Source organism: Peromyscus maniculatus, chromosome 2 (assembly GCF_049852395.1).
Source record: "Peromyscus maniculatus bairdii isolate BWxNUB_F1_BW_parent chromosome 2, HU_Pman_BW_mat_3.1, whole genome shotgun sequence".
Taxonomy (NCBI): Eukaryota; Metazoa; Chordata; class Mammalia; order Rodentia; family Cricetidae; genus Peromyscus; species Peromyscus maniculatus.
Window position 1 is genome coordinate 150392425 of NC_134853.1, and position 21971 is coordinate 150414395.

General features: G+C 41.7%; 1 protein-coding gene across 45 annotated transcripts in view; it reads right to left on the reverse strand.

Annotated features, from left to right (window-relative positions):
* Nucleotides 1–21971, reverse strand: part of Epb41 (erythrocyte membrane protein band 4.1) — a 163101-nt gene that overhangs the window by 40632 nt on the left and 100498 nt on the right. For 33 of the 45 annotated variants that reach the window (XM_076565264.1, XM_076565269.1, XM_076565272.1 and 30 more), the window contains exons 8-12: nt 19661–19748; nt 15339–15491; nt 12246–12343; nt 11364–11536; nt 2263–2444 (exon numbers count right to left, since the gene is read on the reverse strand). In XM_076565264.1, coding sequence (XP_076421379.1) covers nt 2263–2444; nt 11364–11536; nt 12246–12343; nt 15339–15491; nt 19661–19748 — 694 coding nt within the window. The remainder of the gene's footprint in view (nt 1–2262; nt 2445–11363; nt 11537–12245; nt 12344–15338; nt 15492–19660; nt 19749–21971) is intronic. The other 12 variants (XM_076565267.1, XM_076565273.1, XM_076565290.1 and 9 more) reach the window with 1 other exon arrangement.

Below are 21971 nucleotides of genomic sequence, written 5' to 3' on the forward strand. Positions count from 1 at the left end.
AACTCACAGAGATCCACCTGGCTCTGCCTCCCGAGTGCTGGGATTAAAGGCGTGCGCCACCACCGCCCGGCTCCGAATTGTCTTTTCTAAGGGTTAAATCAGTTTTGTTTTATTACTCAATTTTTACAGAACCTCATCAACTTGTGATTTTTGACATATTCTTTTAACAAAGCAGCATTGCTCTGGAGAACAATGTCATGGTGCTATTTTCCCTAGGCTGAATACAAAAAACATTAGGTAATATCAGACTCTGCTATACTGCCAAACATATACGCACATCCAACCATGACACTTGTGTTTGTTTGTTTGTCTTTCGAGACAGGGTTTCTCTGTGAAACAGTTCTGGCTGTCCCGGAACTCACTTTGTAGCCCAGGCTGGCCTTGAACTCACAGAGATCTGCCTGCCTCTGCCTCCCAAGTGCTGGGATTAAAGGCCTGGCCCAACCATGACACTTTTAACTACCAGGAGTAATTAACAATTGGTTCATTCTGCTCTAGATCCCAAGGAACAAGTTAGTTCACTTGTCTGAGCTTAACTTTTCTTTAGTAATAAAATAAAGAAAATGTCTGTTTTTTTGAGACGGAGTTTCACTATGTAGCCTGGGCTGGTATCCAACTCCATTTCCCAATATCTAGAATTATAGACATGTGCCACCATTCCCAAATTAAAACAGACATAATGCCTTCATAGAAATATATATACTCTGTAAATACTAGTTTAAAATTATTTCATAAATCTTAAGTTCCTTGTTTAAACAATAACGTCCTTCTGGGTCCTTAGTAATCTAGCAGCAGAAAATGGAGAGCCACCACTTCAGTTTAAGAATTAAGGCCAAAAAGAAGGGAGCAGTGGCACATACCTACAGACCCAGCTACTAGGGAGAATAAGGCAGAAGGATTTTGTGAGTGCAGGAGTCCAAGGCTAGCCTGGGAAACACAGAAAACCCATTTCATTCTGCCAAAGCTCCAAGAGCCAAAGGAACCTATTTTTGAAGTACCTGCATGTTCTGTGGGCAAAAGGAAACTAGTGAGGCAGCAGAAGATCAGAGCATCTCAGCCATTCAGGAAGACCTGACAGTTTCAACAGCCAACACAGTCAGAAGTGCTGGCTGATAGATCCCAACATTAAAAACTAAGCAGGTATTCAAAGGCCACACAGAGCCTGAAGACTAATGTCATGGACACCAGGCTGGTTACAAAAATACAAACACCTACCATTCATTCACTCAAAGACAGAGAATCTGTATGTCATATTGAACATTTTTTTTTTTTTTAAATTACAGCTGTCCACTGTTCTATGTTAAACCAGATATTGATCTGGCTCCAAAAAACAGGCCTGATCTGAATGTTATTGGTATGCAAAAGAGAAGGTGCTTTTCCTAAGGCCTTAACAAAAAGGTCGTTTTTTGTTGTTGTTTTGTTTTTGTTTTTTGAGACAGTTTCTCTGTGTAAGAGATCTGGCTGTCCTGTCTTGGAACTCCCTCTGTAGATCACGCTGGCCTCGAGCCTGCCTCTGTCTCCTGAGTGCTGGGATTAAAGGTGTGCGCCACCACTGCCAGGCAGTGAAAATATCATTTCTCATAGTCTCTTCACAAGTGAGAATTGCATCTACTTAAACAGACCTAAGCTAGCACTGTGTAGATGTCATTTTAAAAGCTTGAACATATAAAAAATGAGCAGCCCAGTTATGATATCTGGGAGATTCGCTAATTAATTGGTAACTTTTCAGCTCAGTGCAGTGACTGGGTATGCTCAACTCAGCGGTATAACTTCTCCCACACAACAGAACTTCCCCATATCTAGCTGTGTGCTTCCTAAAAAACTGGGCTGGAGCGATGGCTCAGCAGTTAAGAGCACTGGCTGTCCTTGCATAGGACCTGGGTTTGATTCTCAGCACCTACGTGGTGGCTTACACTGTGACTCTAGTTCCAGGGGATCCGATGCCTTCTTCTGACCTCTGAGGGCACAAGGCTGCGCATAGTGCACAGACATAAATTCAAGCAAAACATTCATACACATAAAATAAAAAAGAATCCTAAAAAATTTAGAAAAGACTTAAATAGCCATATAAATGTGCTTTATGCAGTATCTATTCTTTGGAAATCAAATTCTACAAAAACATACAAGAGGTTAATGAGAGACGATTTCTTTTGGAAACAATGAGAAAAGGCAACTATGATGGGAATCGGTAAGATTCTGTTGCTCTGACAACATCTGTAACTCAGCACGCACATTAGCTGACATCAGGTTTCTAAGACATACCTTCCACGCTTCTGTGGGCTCTGGCTCAGCCTGCTCAGATGGCTCTTCTTCCCCCTTCACTTCAGCCTTCGCTGCCTCCTTTGGGGTCTTTTTGACGCCCGGCCCTTCTGTGACCTGACTCTGAGCAATGGCTGGTGCAGACGTGGGCCTAGGACTTCGGTCTGCGGACTCAGCAGCTGCTGCTATGTGAGGAAAAGGAGAAGGAAGACTAGATGAAGGCAAGTGCCACTGTCCTGACCTTACATCACAGCTGTGAATCCTGTATCTGTCCTACAGAAGGCAAACACAAATTATTAATGTTTTTTGAGGTAGCTTCTGACAAGACAAAGGCATCCTCAACAGAGAAACTAGAACATCTTAATGTCTGTCTCATAAACACTGAATTTGGGAGAAGATTGAAAAAAGAAATCAAAACCATTTAATTTATAATCTGTTAGTTAAACAAAGGTACAATGAAGGGTGGATTCAGGATGACTCTCCCAATAAGCCTTTTTGAATTAAGTATCTATTTATTTTTAGATGGTTTCAGGAACCTAAACATCTAATTTAAGGGAGAAAATGAAGTCTGTTTTCTTATTTTTGTTTCGTTGTTTTCTGTGAAGTCTTCTGATAGACAGGTACTACTACCGTTTTATGTGTGTGAAGGCAAATCTTTGAGCCAGACATTCTCCTGTAACAAATCATCTGATTAACATTAATTCAAAAGCTTCTTCCATCCAAACACAAAGCATCAACTATCTGAACCCCCTCCCCACCTTGCCAATGTCTTCCCGCCTGTTCTCTATAGTACTTAAAACATTGGCTCTCAACCAGGGCTTATTTTCCCCCCAGGGCACATCTGACAATGTCTGGAGATGTTTCTGGTTGTCACAACTGGGGTGGAGAGAGAAAGGAGGTGCTGACATCTAGTGCATAGAGGCAAAGGTGGCTGAGGCTGAGAAGCACTAGTCAGCAGAGAAGCCTACCTAGACCACTTTAGAGAGAATAAACAATACAGGCTGACAATAAAACCTCTGCACATAATTAACTGCTGCTTGGGTTTGAACTATTCGGCATCTATACTTTATGTAATTTAGTTCAAAATAGGGACTGAAGCTATAGCTCAGTGATAGACTGCTTGCCTAGCAAGCAGCAGGCCCTGGTTCCACCCCCAAAATCACAAAATAAAACAAGAAACAGTAATTTTTTTTCAGTTTTTAATCTTCATTCTTTTCTTTTAGGGTTTAAAAGAAAGTGCCCACACATTTTGCAATAAACCTTACTAACTAGACACCGTCTAAGAAAGTAAGTTTTTTTAAAAATGTGATTTAGCCAGGCGGTGGTGGCGGTGTTGGCAGCGGCGGCGGCGGCGGCGGCGGCGGCGGCGGCGGCGGCGGCGGCGGCGGCGCACGCCTTTAATCCCAGCACTCGGGAGGCAGAGCCAGGTGGATCTCGGTGAGTTCGAGGCCAGCCTGGGCTACCAAGTGAGCTCCAGGAAAGGCGCAAAGCTACACAGAGAAACCCTGTCTCGAAAAACCAAAAAAAAAAAAAAAAAAAAAAAGTGATTTAATTTTGTTTGTTTTTTGTTTGAGGGTCTTCTCTACATAGCCGTGGCTGTTCTAGAACTCAGTATGCAGACTAGGCTGACCTTGAACTCTCAGAGCTCTGTCTTCCTCTGACTCCTGAGTGCTGGGATCAAAGGTGTGCACTATCACATCCAGCTTTAGTATTTCATTTTAAAATTGTATTTAATTTCTATTACCAGTGTGTCTCTGTGCAGCGGTCAGAAAATAACCCATGGGCAATTGATTCTTTCCTTCTACTTGGGATCAGGGATTGAACTCAGGGTCCCAGGCTTGCATACCAAGTGCTTTTACCCACTGAGCCATCTCAACAGCTCTGACTTAATGTTTCAGATCAAGGATGATCATCCTTTCTTACACTGAGACTTTTAGTTTTAATACTCTTTCATGGAAACCTCACAATTTTATTATGTACTTTCCTTCCTCCTCAGACTACTGAACATAATTTATTCTGATACATTTAGGTTTATAAACTTAAAAATGAAGCAAAACAAAGGATTTCTTTAAGCTAGAACAAACTGAAAAATGGCAAGTTACACCTATCTTATACATATGACAAAGAGAGAAATGCTTATTATCCTGAATGATCTCCAGAGAAGGAATTTCTCAGAGGATGCCTAGCAGAAGAACCGCAGAAACACAGAGCCTATTTCATCTCGCAGTGACAGATCTGTGGCCGCCTGCAAGTCCCCGTTGCTAATGGGTGCTCTCAGCTAGTCAATGCAAGAGTGGCAGATGGCAAAGCAAGCCTAACAAAACAAGGGAAATGACAAAATATTTCTCTCACAGTTGTGTTAAAGCCTCGTATTACATGTGTATTCACACCTCCTCTCAAAGAATTGATTCAACTCTGCCTGGAATCACAGAAACATAGCCCTTGCTTTCAACATGTGCTATTTTGCCACATGAATCTGGTTCTAATCCAGCACTAATACTGCAGAGCCAAATGATGTATGTCTCCAGCATTCCTACTGTGTATGGGAAAGTAGACACAAACAGAAAAACTAATGGGTAGACACAGAGGTGGCAATAGTTCAGAAACTGGAAAACACCAATTGCAGTGAACATCCCTAAGAAAACCAACAAGAAACAGGCAAGATCTAAACCCTGAACATCACATGTGAAGCTCAGTCACACACAGTGGTGCTAGGAAAAGAGACTTGAGTTTCCTCATCTCTGGAATGTGGACGATATTAACTGTAGAGGAGAGCTGGGGAAAGAATACTCAACAGATAGAAAAATATTTAATGAACTCTAAATATCAATAACTTTGATCATACTTCAGTCCTTGTATTTATCTTTTATAGGCTAATATTATCTCAAGAATATGTTGGACAAAAATTAATTATACACACAGCAGCATATAAGCCAAATGAAGGATACCACTTAGGAGCCCTGGAGAAAGGTAAATTTTCTTCATTTTTGCAGTAAGGAGACTGCAAACTATAGCTCACAATAAATATGGTAGGGGTTGGTTTAAAAAAAACAGCTTTATTGGGATATAATCTACATACTGTACAATTTGCTCATTTAAAGTATAATTAAACGTTTATCAGTATGTTAGTGATTTGTTTTTAAGATGCTTGGCTTGGGCTGGGGAGGTGACTCAGCTGGTAACAGCTTGTGCAGCATAAGGACCCAAGTTCAGATCCCCAGCACCCTGCACCAGCTAAGTCACCTCGGTGAACTTAGTCCTGGGTGGGGGAACAGATCCTGGAGTTCACCAACCAGCCAACCTACCAAACTGGTAAGCTCCAGGTTCACTGAGTGACTCTGTCTCAAAATATAGGTGGAATGTGGTCATGGGGGGCACTTGATGTCAACCTCTGGCCTCGATGTGCACTGTACAACATACCCACTGCAGCACTCACTCATACGCGAGCACACTTTAATTCAGGAACAGAACATAGCTCAATGGCAGAGCACTTGCCTGGCATGCCTAAGGTCCCGGGTTTGATCCTTTGCACCAAGAAAAAGATAAATGATAACTGTTTTGAGCATTATTATTTCATTTCTTGGCTATAAAGGATTCTGAAGTCTATATCAAGAACACTTAACTTTAAAAAGTCAATGTCAGGCTGGAGAGATGGTTCAGTGGTTAGGAGCACTAGCTGTTCTCCCAAGGGACCTGGGTTCAATTCCCAGAACCCACATGACAACTTACAACTGTCTGTAACTCCAGTTCCAGGGGATCTGACACCCTCACACAGACATACACGCAGACAGAACACCAATGTACATAAAATAAAAATAAATAAATCATTTTTAAAAATTTTTAAAAAGTCAATGCCTTCCACTTCTGAAGGGTCTGCTCAAAGTGCTGGTGCTGACACTCACAGAACCACTGATTTCAGTTACCATGCCACTGCTGGCTGACAAGAACAGATGCAGACTTGGAAGAAGTGCCATAACTTCATAGACATTATTTTCTAATTATGTGTATCGGGGTGTGTGTGTGTGTGTGTGTGTGGTGTGCACATGAGTGCAGGTACCTGCAGAGTCCAGAAGAAGGTATGGAATCCCCCGGAACTAGAGTTACAGGCAGTTATGAGCTACCTGATGTGGGTGCTGGAAACTGATTTTCTGCAATAGTACCACATGCTCTTAACCGCCAAGACATCTCTCCAGCCCTAATATTTTGTTTTGTTTTGTTTTTGGACAGGAATTCTCTGTATAACAGCCCTGACTGCTGTTTTTCCATTGGCACAATGGCTACACCTGAATCTACTGTTGTTTCAGCCAGTAATTGCGGCTCTGCACTTATGGCCTGCTTCTCAGGCAGAGGCCCAGCAGGACTTTTACATCCCACTGGATCTGCCTCCTGCTGCCGCCACCAAATGTAGTTTTGGACTAAATCTCTATCATTCTACTTATCAATAAGACTCGGGAATCAGAGGCTGGGGTGGAAACCTGCTAGCTCAGAGAGGTTGAGGAGCAGCTGACCCTCTCTCTTTGCAGCATCTCAAAAAAGAGACCATCCTTCTCTGCCAAACCAAAAAAGCCTGCCATATTCAAAGCCCCTCCCTACTACTTCCTCTGCGTCTCTCTATTCTCCCAGACTCCCTCTGATCTTTATGATTCCTTTCTGTCAACTAATTACTGGTTCCACTTCCTGATCCAAGTTTGATTTTATTTAATTAACGCAAACACACACTAGGGGTTCACAGTGTGATGGAATATCCCACAACATTCCCCCCTTTTTTATCTAGATAAAAAGGAAAGGTTTTAACTCTAATGTAGTAAAACTATATACAATAAGAACAATTACCAGGTAAGAATTACATTCACAATGTCCAGTCCATTTGTACTTGGCAAATTCAGAGAAAGTATTCTATTATCTATCCTATCTTGGTGAGTCCGAAGTTTTATACCTAAACCACTTTCTATCATAACTTGTACTACCAACCTAAAAATATCTTTTTAGACCTTAAAATATTTTATTAGGTAAACAACATAAGCTTTTATGTTTCTCAACCTTATAAACTTTACAACTCTTTTATAAGTCTCCTGGCTGTCCTAGAACTTACTCTGTAGACCAGGCTGGCTTCAAACTCAGGGATCCAGTTGCCTCTGGCTCCAAGTGCTGGGATTAAAGGTGTACACCACCATCACCTGTATATATATATATATATATATATATATATATATATATAGTCTGTTTTGATAGCATTTATTTGTTTGTTTGTTTCTTAATTTGTTGTTTTGAGACAGGGTCTTACTATGTAGCTCTGGCTGTCCTGGAACTCACCATGTAGAGCAGGCCTCTGCCTCCCAAGTGCTGGGGTTAAAGGCCCGTGCCAACATCGCCCTAGCCATGTGATTGGGTTTTCTGAGGCAGGTTCACCTCTAGTCCAGGTTGGCCTATAATTCCCTCTGTAACCCAGGCTAGTCCTGAATTCTTAATGATTCTCCTGCCTCAGCCTCCCAAATGCTGGACTATATACAGACACCACCATGTCCAGCAGTAACAGCTGACCTAACTATATGTATTAAAGGGAAGTGAGGGGCTGGGAAAATGGTTTGGTGTATAAACAGCTTGCTGCACAAATGTGAAGACTTGAGTTTAAACTCCTAGAATCTACATGAAGTTGTGCACAACAGTGTGCACCTGTAATCTCTGTGCTCTCAGGAAACAGAGACAGACTCCCTAGCCGCTCATGTGCCAGCCAGCCTGCTATACACAGTAACAATCTTCTTCTACACTCACGGTGTTGCAGAAGCACATCCACACCCACACGCACCCCACCCCAATAACAACAGAAGTCAAAACAAAGCAAAAGAAGAGTAAACCCAATAGGAAAAGTCTTTAACTGCTTAGAGCAGTGGTTCTCAACCTGTGGGCCCTGACCTGACAAACTTCTGTCTCCAAAACTAATTATGTTACAATTCATAACAGTAGCAAAATTACAGTTAGGAAGTAGTGTGAGGAAACGTACTACAGGGTCGCAGCATTAGGAAGGCTGAGAACCACTGGCTTAGAGTAATACCTGGAATATGAAGTGCTCAATGATATTAATTATTAGCAACTTTCGTTCTCTCCTTTCTACATAAAAACAGAGAAAGGAGTAAAAAGCATAGCTGGGGCTAGAGGACAGCTCAGCCTGGTTTTGTTCCCACCCCCACACTGGGCAGTGCTCACCACTACCTCTAACTCCAGATGCGGAGGCTCTAACGCCCTCTTCTGACATCCCCGGGTATCCACACTCATGGTTCCATAACCACACACAAACACACATGTGGTTGGTATATTGTGCACCCCAATAAACTTATCTGGGGGTCAGAGAAGAGCACATCCAATCTCACCTTGCCAACTTCTCAGCTGATCCTGTTTCCTCAGTCTGGAAGCCTCTGAGTCCTCATCCAAATGGATCTCAGCTGAACTGCTGCTAAAAGCCTAAAAGCTTAAAAAGCCTCTAATTCCTAGTTTTCACACCTTATATACCTTTCTGTTTCTTGCCATCACTTCCTGGGATTAAAGGTGTGTGTCACTATGCCTGGCTGTTTCCTAGTGTGGCCTTGAATACACAGAGATCCTGCCTGCTAAGGGATTAAGGGTGTGTGCTGCCTGACTTAAAATGGCCTTTTCTCCCTGATCTCCAGGCAAGCTTTATTTATTAACATACAAATAAAAGATCACCACATTTCAGCACAAAAAAATATCACCACATACACATACATATAATTAAAAATAAAATAAATCTTATTTTTAAAGCACACATCAGAGGACAGTCCTGGCTTCTGTTTCTAGTTCTAAATAGCTTTCTGACTTTGGTAAAGTGCTTAAGTTCTAAAGCTAAGTAAGAATGATAAATATCAGTAGACAGCTATCTGAAAAAATGAGAAAAAAATGTTTCAATAAAAATGTAAAGAAAAGTTGCAGCACAGTGGTGACACACACCTTTAATCCCAGCGCTTGGGAGGCAGAGGCAGGTGGATCTCTGAGTTCGAGGCAGCCTGGTCTACAAATCGAGTTCCAGGACAGCTAGGGCTACACAGAGAAACTCTGTCTTGAAAAGAAACAAAAAGAAAAAAGTAAAGATATGAATTGGGATAGCTTAAAATAAAATACATAACAGGAAAAAAAAAACCTTTAAAGTTGGGTCTAGCTAAGTGATAGAGCATTTGACTTCAGAAAAATCTAGGTAATCAATACATGTGGTTTCTGTAAATAAAGCTCTCTAATTTGTTTAACTTACCAAAGACCACTAACACTTGAATTTTTAATTTTGGCCATGTGAAAGAAATGGTACGTCAGGCTCAGTGTCTGTATAGCCCTGAAATGCCCCGTAGAGGGAAGGCAGGTTACGTGGTGTCAGACAGACCCGGGTTTTGTCCACACTCTTTGCATGTTATTATTTGTGATGTCTCAGTAAGCCACAGAGACTTTCCACCATCAGTTGTCTTCTCTTTTTCTTTCTTTTTTTTTTTGGTTTTTCGAGACAAGGTTTCTCTGTGTAGCTTTGCACTTTTCCTGGAACTCGCTTTGGAGACCAGGCTGGCCTCAAACTCACAGATATCCACCTGCCTCTGCCTCCCGAGTGCTGGGATTAAAGGCATGCACCACCACCGCCCGGCCACCACCAGTTTCCATAGACAAAAACAGCTTTAAAATCTAGCTCCTCACATGGAAGTTCAAGTGGAGGTCAGGGTCTTGCTTGGTAGGGAACAAGCTCCCTAGTAGTATCACATGAATACAGCAAAGATATGGAGGTCGAGTGCTAACACAAAACAGAAACCTTGCTTCTCAATATCCCAGACTGCTCCCTTCGGGAGTCTCTCCTTCCACTAAAGGATCAAACCTCGGAATAACACTTGATTTTCTTTTCCTTGCCATTTCCAATACTTACTTATTAGCAACGCCATCAGCTCTACTGCCAAAATGAATTCCTAACTGCTTTCCTTTGCCATGGACAATACTTGAGCAAGCTGTCATCATCTCTCACCAATGCTCCTCTCCCTATGTTTACGGGAATTTACATCTGTGCTGTTCAGACAACTGTTACATATAGTTTTGGTTTTGGTTTTTTTCTTAGATGGAAAGCTTATTTCCTCTGCAGCAGCCACATTTCAGGTTCTTAACAACCACACAGTGATTCTGAATCAACATCACAGACAAAGCTCATTCCTCCCTTCAGGCGTATGTACTTGCTACTCCTTCATCTGGAGTGTTTCATCTAGACGTTGGGATTGCTAGTTACTTCTCATAGTTCAGGTCTCAACTAAATGACATTCTTCTGGGGAACCTTCTGAATTTAACCAATTACCTAATCTGAGACAGCTCCTCCATCTCCCCACCCAGGGACATTTTGCACCTCATTTTTCCCATTTTATCTTCTTCACAGCATTCATGACTACCTGAAGTTACTTTGTTTTGCTCTGTTTCTACCTATGGAATGAAAACTCCATGAAGACAAAGGCTATGTTTGATTCCCACAGCAGTCTATCCAGGGAACACTAGGCACATAGGAAACACAAAACCAGTGTCTGAACAAAGTAAAAAATGAGTTAAATACTTAGATAAATCTATTGGTATTCATCCCTTGCTGCCCTGCAGTGAAACTTCAGTTCTCATTTTCTTAAGATGGTTTTCTTAACTCTGTTGTTGTGGTTTTTTTGTTTGTATGTCTGAGACAAGGTCTCCCTATGTGGCCTTGGCTGGCCTGGAACTCGCTGTGTGGAACAGGCTGGCACAGAGATCCACCTGCTTCTGCCTCTGAGTGCTGGGAATGCTAGGGTTGAAGGCATGCGACACCCTAGCCTAGTTCTCTTTGGTCTGAAGCAGACAGTAGCATCACCTTCATTTTACCACTGAGGCTCTTTGTAAATCGGAACCATACTTCCCAGTAGAGCACTGTGGCACCTTTGTAACCCCAGCACTCAGGAGGTCAGGACAGGTTGCTAAGGAGCTTGAGGCCAGTCTGAGATATAGTAAGCTCTTGTCTCCAAACAATGCAGAAACAAAAACAAAACCAACCAACCAAAAACCCCTTGTGCTTCCTTTATATTTCTCTAAAGATCCCAGTAATATCTAACACAAACCTCCGTCAAGGCTCCTGGAGGCCCGTTTGCTTGCTGTCCGCTCAAAGTGTGGGGCGGGCCTGTCAATCAGAGCACTGGCTTGCCTGGTCTGTGCTTGAGTCCGGCCACTGTACCGAAATTTAGATCCCAGGGCAAGAAATTTACTTTTGGGAATGGTGTCTGTAGAAGTGAGTCTGGGAGAGAAAAATCATAATAATTGTGTTATTTTATTATTTTATTTCAGTATTTTATTATTGTGACTATAAAACTAATAATCAACCAAGAATAAAAATGTTTCCAAATTCTTGTGGTTTTTTTTTTTTTTAGTAGTTAAGTGATTTCTAGTCAAGCAATCCTTATTGTAAGTCTCCGCCATATCTCAAGCAACCAGAATTAGTTTAGTTGGGACCTATATTAAAATCATTGTTAACTCTCTATAGATAAGATATTATGGTTTTCAAAATGCCTGATAGCACTGGAGGATTTACACTACATCCTTGAAATGTTTTCATCATTTCGTCATACAGGATATTGAAACATCCCAGGAAGAGGTTACTTGCTTAAGGCTACAAAGCTATTAAGAGGCTGGACTGTAACAACCCAAGCCCAGGCCTGAGTTCAGCTGCTGTGAAAACAACTAAAGGCCCTAGCAAGCACCAGGTCTCACCCCTCACTTCTGTTGTCCTTTTTCAGTGCATGGAAAGGCACTCTGAGAACGCTGTAGCAGGCTTTCCAACCAAAAAGGGGGAACTAGATTCACTTTACTTAATTAGTCTCCTTGGTTCTTTCTCACCTGAGCTAAATAAAATGGCAGCCCTACAGAGAAGACACTTTCAACAGCAGGTTCAAGATTAATGTGCACAAATAATGTATCCTTGAGAAATACCTGAGTGAGAACAATACCTGAAAAACGTGTGATGCTCCACACACACTTTCCATAATTTCTTAGCTGCTCGGTAACTGGGAAGCTTGAAGCCAATGGTACTTTCATATTGTTCTTGCTATATAGATACAAATAAACACAGAACATAAGTATTATTTGGTTATTGTGACACAGAGCCAGAGAAATATGATACCACCAGAGATGTTTTTAAATACAAAGAATATCTTGGGGTTGGAGAGATGGCTCAGTGGTTCCAAAGGACTGGCATTCAATTTCCAGAACCCACATGGTGGCTAACGATCTGTTACTCCATACCCCAGGGATCCAACATCCTCTTTTGACCTCCATGGGTACTAGACATGCATGTGGTACACAGACATGCAGGCAAAACATCCATACACACAATATCTTTAAAAATTAAAAAAAAGTTACATTAAATTTTTTTTCTTACTAAAAGAAGCCTGTTCACCGAGGGAAGCTTTTTCTAGAGCAAAAAGGCCAGGAAATACATCTTCTACTACTTATGCATCTTTTTTTTTAGAACACAAACACAAGCATTCTTCCGAGACATACTTTAATCTACTTTTGACTGCTAGAACTGCTTTTCCTTAGGCACACACCTTCATTTGTAACTTTAGATTACTCAATAATCAGGGAGTGAGATGTCTAGTCATTTCCCCAGCCAGTCACTATTATGATGCAATAGGAATTAGTAATGGGAGCTAAACATTTGTCTCAAACCAGATTATTTTTTCTTTTTTCTAAAGGCAGGGTCTCATGATGCCCTGACTAGCCTGACTATGTAATCTCAGGGCTCTGGAATTAAAGGTGTGCCTCCCTGTCCAGCCCAGACTCTTTCCATTTAACACTGACAAGTAAGAATCACAGTACTGACTGTGTTCAGCATGCTCAGTGTATGCACATACCGTGGACTAGCCAAACCCAGCAAACTGGCATACAGACTAGCTCACAAGTCTTTTTTCTTTTCTTTTTTTTGGGGGACAAAAATACTTAAAACTCATCCTCATAGTGCTTTTTTTCTGAGGGGACAGTCAGCGTTGAATGTTAAACCCAGGCCTCATACATGCTAGTGTACCTCTTGGCAACTGTCAAGAACACATTCATTTGTAACCTATAGTTAACACATTGTGCAATAAGGCTCTGGCACTTATCTCCTTGTTCTTGAATGATTACAAGTTTTCTTTTCCTGTTTAACTGACCTGTGAGCACCTTTCTGACTGAAGCAAACAGTCTGGTCCTGAAAGGGCTATTAGAAACACATGCTTTTGGTCTGGCCTCTTTGTTTCTACCTCAAGCACACTTTGTAAGATGGAAAAGGAAGCAGGTTCGCTTCGAGTGTGTTATTGCCAGCAATAGTATGATTAGATTCAAAATTATAGTTTCCTACATGAAGAACTGAGCTCCAAGGAGTTATCTGCTGACTCAGCTACAAAATGGCGCCACCCCCAGCTGTAGCCACAGCACACTACTTCTCAGGATTCTGCTCTTCTCAACTGCTTTCAGAATGAATTGTGTATTTTCACTACATAATAGACAGTTGAGACTTCTAAGCCAAGGGCTTCCAGCAACATTTATTAATATTTCTGTGCATGTATATCTTTCTGCTTTCCTACAGTAAAATGCAAGCTAGTTGAAGAACGGCATCTTTTTACTTACCATTATATTTAGAGCCCCTAAAATAGTCACTGGCACACAATAAAAAAACCTGTTTAATAGGCATTTCTTGGTTAGCCGGGCATGGCGGTGCATGCCTTTTAATGTCAGCACTGGCACACAGGGCAAGTGGATCTTTGTGAGTTCCAAGCCAGCTGGGTTTACACAGTTAGACACTGTCTCAAAAAATTCTTTGTTGTTAAGACTGCTGGACTTTAACTGAGGGAGGATACTGATAAGCACTTGCACAGGAAAATGATTATGGAATGAAACAGTGCTTCAAGGCACAACCAGAATTTCCGAGACAGTACCACTTTTCACCAGCAGATGGTGATACACACACACAAAGCCACCTTCCATAAGCAAGGACAGGGCTTCTCTGCCTTGGAGCTCGGTCTTCAAACGGATTGGAACAGAAAAGTCACTATCCTTCTTGAATATAAGGAAGCTCAGCTTCCGATCTTTCCAGAGTCTCTTGTTGAGGAAGTCACAGAGAAGAAATTAGAGCTTTAAAAAAAACACCCGGGGCTGAAGAGAATTCAGTGGTTAAGAGCAAGCACATGCTGCTCTTGCACAGGACTCAAGGTCAGTTCTCAGTGCCCATGTCAGGTGGCTCACAACGGCCTGTAGCTCTGGCTCCAAGGGATTCAAAGTCTCTGGCCTCCTGGGGCACCTACATTCATGTGCACATACCCATACACACCCCCCATACACACTTAAAATTAAATCTCCAGGACAGCCAGAGAAACAGAGATCCTGTGTAAAAACACAAAATGAAAACTTCACAAAATTAACTCCTATTTAAACAATTAATTTTCTGTTGTACCCCCATAGTTCTTCAATATAAAAGCTAAGTTGATGGGTATAAAATGAAATTTGACCACCAATTACTGAGGTTTTTTTTTTTTTCTTTTCTAGTTTTGTTTTGTTTTCTAGATGTTAAAGACAGTTCTTATGTGGACAGGCTTGGCAGTCCTGACCCTCTTTCTCCACCACAAAAATGCAAAGATCAGCTGTATGAAGACTTCTTAGATGACGTAAGGGGAAATGGGGAGAAGAAATGTTTGATTTATTCATTCATTTTTTTTTTTCCTTTTTCAAGACAGCCTTTCTCTGTGTACTGTCCCTGGAACTCACTCTGTAGACCAGGCTAGCCCTGATGCAGAGATCTGCCTGCCTCTGCCTCCTGAGTGCTGGGATTAAAGGCATGCACCACCACCACCACCACCACCACCACCACCACCCAGTGATTCATTCATTCTTAAAACAAGGTTTTCCTTTGTAACTCAGGCTAACCCTGAACTTGTAATTTTCCTTCTGCTTCAGCCTCCGGGATTACAAGTGTGGGGATTACAAGCATTTTGCTAATCAAGCCCAGTTAGACAGGATGTTTCAGTCCACATTTGGTTTGGGAGAAAAGAAAAACTTAAGTTGCATACCTCTCCAGGCCGGATCTTGATGAAAAAACTGCTACGTTTATAAGAAATCTTTAGCACTTTGGGCCAAGGAAAACGGTTAATTCTCAACTTATCTTTGTAAACCAAAAGGCCACTAGAGCAGACTCCAAGGATAATATCCACTCCCTCCAAGTCCTGAAAAAGAGAAGCACCAGTATTTCACTGAGTGAAGTGTTCACATTATTGGCTTTTAAAAAAAAATAATTTATTTAATTTTATTTTATGTGCATTGGTGTGAGGGTGTCAGATCCCCTGGAAATGGAGTCACAGACAGTTGTGAGCTGCCATGTGGGTACTGGGAATTGAACCCGGGTCCTCTGAAAGAACAACCAGTGCTCTTAACCCCTGAGCCTTCTCTCTAGCCCCACTATTGGCTATTATTAAATAATCTGAAGAGATCAATAACCCAAAACGGTTACAAAGTATACAATAAAGAAACAAAACTTAAGCTGGGTAGTGGCAAACGCCTTTAATCCCAGCACTCAGGAGACAGAGCCAGGCGGATCTCTGAGTTCGAGGCCAGCCTGGTCTACAGAGTGAGTTCCAGGAAAGGTGCAAAGCTACACAGAGAAACCCTGTCTCGAAAAACAAAATAAAACAAACAAAAGTCATCGTCCACTGGAGTATTACATTTCAGGAGACAACCTCAGTGATCACACTAGGCACCATGATAAGAGTTATCACTATTGGGCCAGTGAGATGACTCAGCAGATAAAGGCATTTGCTGCCAAGCCTGACAACCTGAGTTCAATTCCCAGAATCTACATGGTAGAGTGAAAAAAACTCCCAGGTTGTCCTCTGATCTCCACACATCCACTATGACGTGTACATGTTTATTATTGTATAAAGGCACAAGAGCCGGGCAGTGGTGGTGCACACCTTTGATCCCAGCGGATCTCTGTGAGTTGGAGGCCAGCCTGATCTACAAAGTGAGTTCCAGGACAGCCCAGACTCCACAGAGAAACCCTGTCTGGGAGAAAAAAAAAAAAAAAAAAAACAACAACACAGGAGAGATCTGACAGTAAAAAGTTTGATGTTAAGTATATTAAATTATAAATACTATTCCTAAGCCTAGAAAGAACACTAAAGCATTATATTAATGTAGCTAGTTATTAAGAAAAAAATTGAAATATTAATCACATAATACAAGGAAAACAAAATGCACCTGAATTAATCATGATTATTTATCTAGTTAAGTCATCAAACCTAAAGTTAAATCCTCCTGACTACTTTTCCCTAAGATACATACAGAGAAAATTATTAGTAGCTAAATGTGTTATATACAAAAATTACAGAGATAAAGAAATCCAGCTTCAACTCAAAGACTACGTAGCTGAGAATTTACCAGAAGATGTCTTCTTACGTTAAAGTCCATGGGCTACAACTATCTTTCTCTTTTTAAAAAATTTTAAAGGGGCTGGAGAGATGGCTCAGTGGTTAAGAGCACTGACTGCTTTCCCAGAGAACCCGGGTTCAATTCCTGGCACCCACATGACAGCTCACAACTGTCTGTAACTGTAATTCCAGGGGATCCGACACCCTCACATAGACATACATGTAGGCAAAATCACCAACACACATAAAAATAAAAACTAAAAAAAATTTTTAACTTAATTGATTAATTAATTATGGGCGGGCACACACCCGCCACAACTGAAGTACTTGTGGAGGTCAGAGGCCAACTGCTGGAGTTGGTTCTCCCCTTCCACCATGTGGGTCTCGGGGATCACACAGCCTGTTAGCTTTCTTTCTCTTTTGGTGACATTACTGGGAGGAGCACTTTGCTTTGTTACGTTTTGAAAGGGCACATGTTATCTGACTCCATCCATTCCTGACGCCAGCTTCCATTAGGAAATGAGAAGTAAAAGCTAAGAGGTTTCAGTCCTGCAAGCGCCCCTCAGCTGACCCACTGAAGTCCTGACAGCACTCCCCAGGGTCACGGGGTCACAGTGCCCCTCAGCTGACCCACTGAAGTCCTGACAGCACTCCCCAGGGTCACGGGGTCACAGTGCCCCTCAGCTGACCCACTGAAGTCCTGACAGCACTCCCCAGGGTCACGGGGTCACAGTGCCCCTCAGCTGACCCACTGAAGTCCTGACAGCACTCCCCAGGGTCACGGGGTCACAGTGCCCCTCAGCTGACCCACTGAAGTCCTGACAGCACTCCCCAGGGTCACGGGGGCCACAGTGCCCTGTGGAACAATCCAGAGCAGAGCGGTGGCTTTAGAAAGCCGTGACAGCACAATGAAATTTTACTAGGACAAACAGAACCTAAACATGAAATGATGAGACATTGAGGCAAGGAGACTCCTGAAAATCATCCACAGGTCTAAGTAGAGACCAGATGCTTGAATGACCTGATGTCTGAATATTTCTGAATTCCTACCAAGTGGTTTTTCTGCTTATTCTGGAATAAATAGAGCAAAGGAGAGTTCATCATCCTCTGAGATAAAGCTATCACATCTTTGAAGAGTTCGGCTAAACAACTTGTCATACTGAGCTAAAAAGTAGATTTCCCTGGGTTTATGCCTGGAAGCCATGATAAAATCTCTTCACTTTAAAAAATTTATTTATTTGAAACAGGGTCTTATGTATCCCAGGCTGGCCTGTATAGCCAAGAATAATACTGAACTTTTGATCCTCCTGCCTCTGCTTCCCAAGGGCTGGGATTATGGGCAAGCACCAACACATTCAGTTTATGACCACTGAGGACTGAACCAGGACTTCATGCATACTAGGCAAGTGCTCTCTCGTCAGCCGAGCATTATCTGCAGCCCTTTTGTGTCTAGGTATCTAGACACGTGTCCCTTTTGTGGTTAGGTATCTCTAGTCCTTTATTTCCTACTAGATTGGCTTTGTCTACATCACAGGTACCAGATAAGTTCCTGTGGATCATCCTCAGGATCATCCCTTGCAATCTTTGCAACACCCCTAGCCATTTTAGTAGCCAGTTAGTAGCCAAGCGACTTGCATTACTTAGGCAGGTCTGTGATTAAAGTTCATGCTTCTGATTTAACCAGTAGTTCTCAAAAGAGCGATAGCTTATTCAGGACGCATGAGTCACGTCACAGACTGCTGAGGTCCTCCCCACTTTCTGATTTTTAACTGAGAGAGAACTGAAACATGTATTTCTAACAAGTTCCTACATGGTGTTAAATGCCACTGACTCAGAGACCACACTTAGAATCACTGGCCTTGGGGAATGGTTCTGATTGAGGCATCATTAGTACTATTTGGAATGGTCATTAAGTCTGGAGCTAGAGCCTCTTCCGACCAGCTAATCTGGGCAGTGCTCTGAAATCTGCACATTTAGTAGACACCCAGGTGATTCTTGGGTGGATAATGCTGCTTGTGGAGCTGAAATACTCCTTGATGCCTCTCTGTATTTTCAAATGTAACTTTATTTTAGAAAATACAATTTATTTTTCTCTATATATTATACATATAATTTATTTATTTATTATTTATTTGTTTTTCAAGACAAGGTTTCTCTGTATAGTTGTTTGTTTGTTTGTTTTTCAAGACAAGGCTTCTCTGTATAGTTTTGGTGCTTGTCCTGGATCTCACACTGTAGACCAGGCTGGCCTCGAACTCACAGAGATCTACCTGGCTCTGCCTCCCGAGTGCTGGGGTTAAAGGCGTGCACCACCACTGCCCAGCTAAATGTTCATATTTTTATCTTTACAATTTTTTTTTTGTTTTTTGGTCTTTCGAGACAGGGTTTCTCTGTGTAGCTTTGTGCCTTTCCTGGAACTCACTCTGTAGCCCAGGCTGGCCTCGAACTCACAGAGATCCGCCTGCCTCTGCCTCCCCAGTGCTGGGATTAAAGGCGTGTGCCACCACTGTCCGGCTATCTTTACAATGTTTTGGTTGCAAATTTTTTTGTAAATAGGAAACATTTTATTGATACAGAATTTATATACCACATAATTTTCCCACTTAAAATATAGAATTCATTTTTTAATATAGGCATACAATCATCACACCCCCCACTCCAAAAAAAAAAAAAAAACCTTAAGAAGACATTTTCTAGCATGGCAGTAGTGGAACATGCCTTTAATCCCAGAACTCCAGAGGCAGAGGCAGGCAGATCTCTGAGTTTGAGGCCAGCCCAGTCTACAGAGCAAGTTCCAGGACAGCCAGGGCTACAAGAGAAACACTGTCTTGAAAAAGCCAAAATAAATAAATAAAACACCATAAATAAATGTTAAGAGGTATAAGATAAAACAAGTGTGCTAGATACATTAATAGGTATGTGTCATATTCATATACATACAAGTTAATAAAGGCCAAAGTTATCGATACCTTTGCTTTGTGAAGATCAACTCCATACATGGACAACTTTTTGGCATTCTCAAGAAATTCCAAGTCAGCCTGAGCTGGAGTCATGGACCTTTGGCAGAATAAAAATAGAAAAGTCAGTGACGTAGCAGACACATTTATGGTAATAACAGCTGAATATTCATTGTACTTTATATAAACATACACACACCAACATGTACATATTTTTGGGTCCTCAAAGTAATTATGGAATGAGAATCTTCTCACTACCTGAGTCTAAATAATTGAAATATGCCTTATAAAACACAAATTTAAGAAAACCAGATGTCACCAAAAGGCTATCAGAAAGGCAGACTCTTAATCAACCATTTCCTCCAGGCGACTCCATCCATCTGGAGCGCCGCACCCCTCTCTTCAGCCCTTTTTGGTGTCACACATGAACTCCTCCTCCTAATATTTTTTACCAAGGAGATGACCAAATTAAATCCTCAGTACAATTTACAAGATCCTCTTAGCTGCCCTTTTCTCTCTATACCCTGAATTGAGTTATTATGGAAATTAAACTGGAGGGCAAGCTGATGTTATTTAACTGGGACTCCTAATGGGGGCAGATTTGATGAAAAGAAATTTTCTGGTAACAGATGGTGTCCTGCCCACTGATCTCAACAAATAAATTGGCTAATAGAAGCATCCTGATAATGGGGCTGTTTGCTGTTATTAAGATGTCTTCACTGGCAGGCATATAATGAGTTAGACTTGTTTGAAAACAGTCCATCTCACTGTCTAAACAGTCACGGTGCCAGCCTCTCCTTTATAAGTTTCTTCTTTTTTGAAGAATGTTCTTGAGCTGTTCTGTTAGCTCAAGACAAAGACATCACTCATAATGCTGCACAATTTGGACCAATTACGATAGTTCACAGTAACAGCAAGACAGCGCATCCCCAAGGAAAAACACACGGGCAAGCAACTTTCCCTTAAGACTGTCTGGAGACATGGAAGCAGCAGGGGTGTCTTCACTTACCCAGGAAAGGTCTCTGCCAAACCCATCTGCCTTTACCCTCATTAAAAAAAAAAAAAATAAAAGGTTCTTGGAACTACCAAAAGGAGAAGAAAAAAAAAATCACCTCAGCTTTCCTGAATAAATGTTTCATAAGCTCCAAATCATCACACCTGAATTTATTAATTGAAAGTGAAAACAAGGGGGGTTTGGGAACCTGTATGCATGTTATTCAAAACACCTCAGGCAACTTTTATAATTGCATATACCTTTCCATGTAAGTGATATGCTCTTCTACTTGAGGTTAGTCTCGGGTACTTTGTGTTTTTGTTGTTCCTATTTTTATGTGTTGATAAACAGGACCCAGATTATGTCACCAGCAAATTAGAACTCAGTAAGAGGCAGCAGGTTCAAGTCATGTCCTGTGGACTGGAATCCTGATCCCTGCCCTTAGAGTCATGGCTACATCTCCTTCTGCCCCTCTATAAGGTAAGAATCATAATAATGTCTATTTGTACATCATAAGTATAAACAATGATATTTTTAGTCTTTGGTAAATACATGAAATGTGATTATTAAGATCAAATTAGACTGTGAAACTGCTTTGTAAACTATAAATGTTTATTACTACTGAAACCTTAGTTTTGTAATAGTTCAGTGGTCCATCTACATACAGATCATATAAAATTACAAAAAATTTGGAGCCAGGCATGGTGGCACACAACTGTAACTGCAGTACTTGGGAGATGGGAGCAGGATAAGGTGTTCAAGTCAGCACAGGTTACACGAGACCGTCTCAACCTCTACCCTCACTCCCAAAACCTTTTTTTTTTTAAAGAGAGGAAATAGCCAGGGATGGTGGTATATAACTTTAGTCCCAGCAATCGGTAAGCAGAGGCAGATGGATCTCTATGAATTCAAGGTCAGCTGGTTTACAAAGCGAGTCCAGGTCAGGTAGGGCCACATAGTGAGACTTTACTCCAAGCAGATAAATTTGGGTGGGTGTGTGTGGGGGGTGTATATCACTTAAATTCACACACAAATTTTAAAACATTAACTAGAACACACAACAGAAGCCTTCTCTAGAGCTGGGGAGACAGCTCATTGCTAGTTCTGCAAGCATGAAGACCTGAGTTCAAATTCCTGCACCCACAGAAAAGCCAGGCATGGAGTGTGTGCTGAAGAGGCAGAGGCAGGAGAATCCCAGTCTTCCTGGTCCATTAGTGTAGCCAACCAGTGAGCTCCAGACTCAGTGAGACATCCTGACTCAAAAAATAAGGCTGTCAGGAGCTGGAGAATTGGTATAGAGGTGGTTCAGTGGTTCAAAGTGTTTATTAT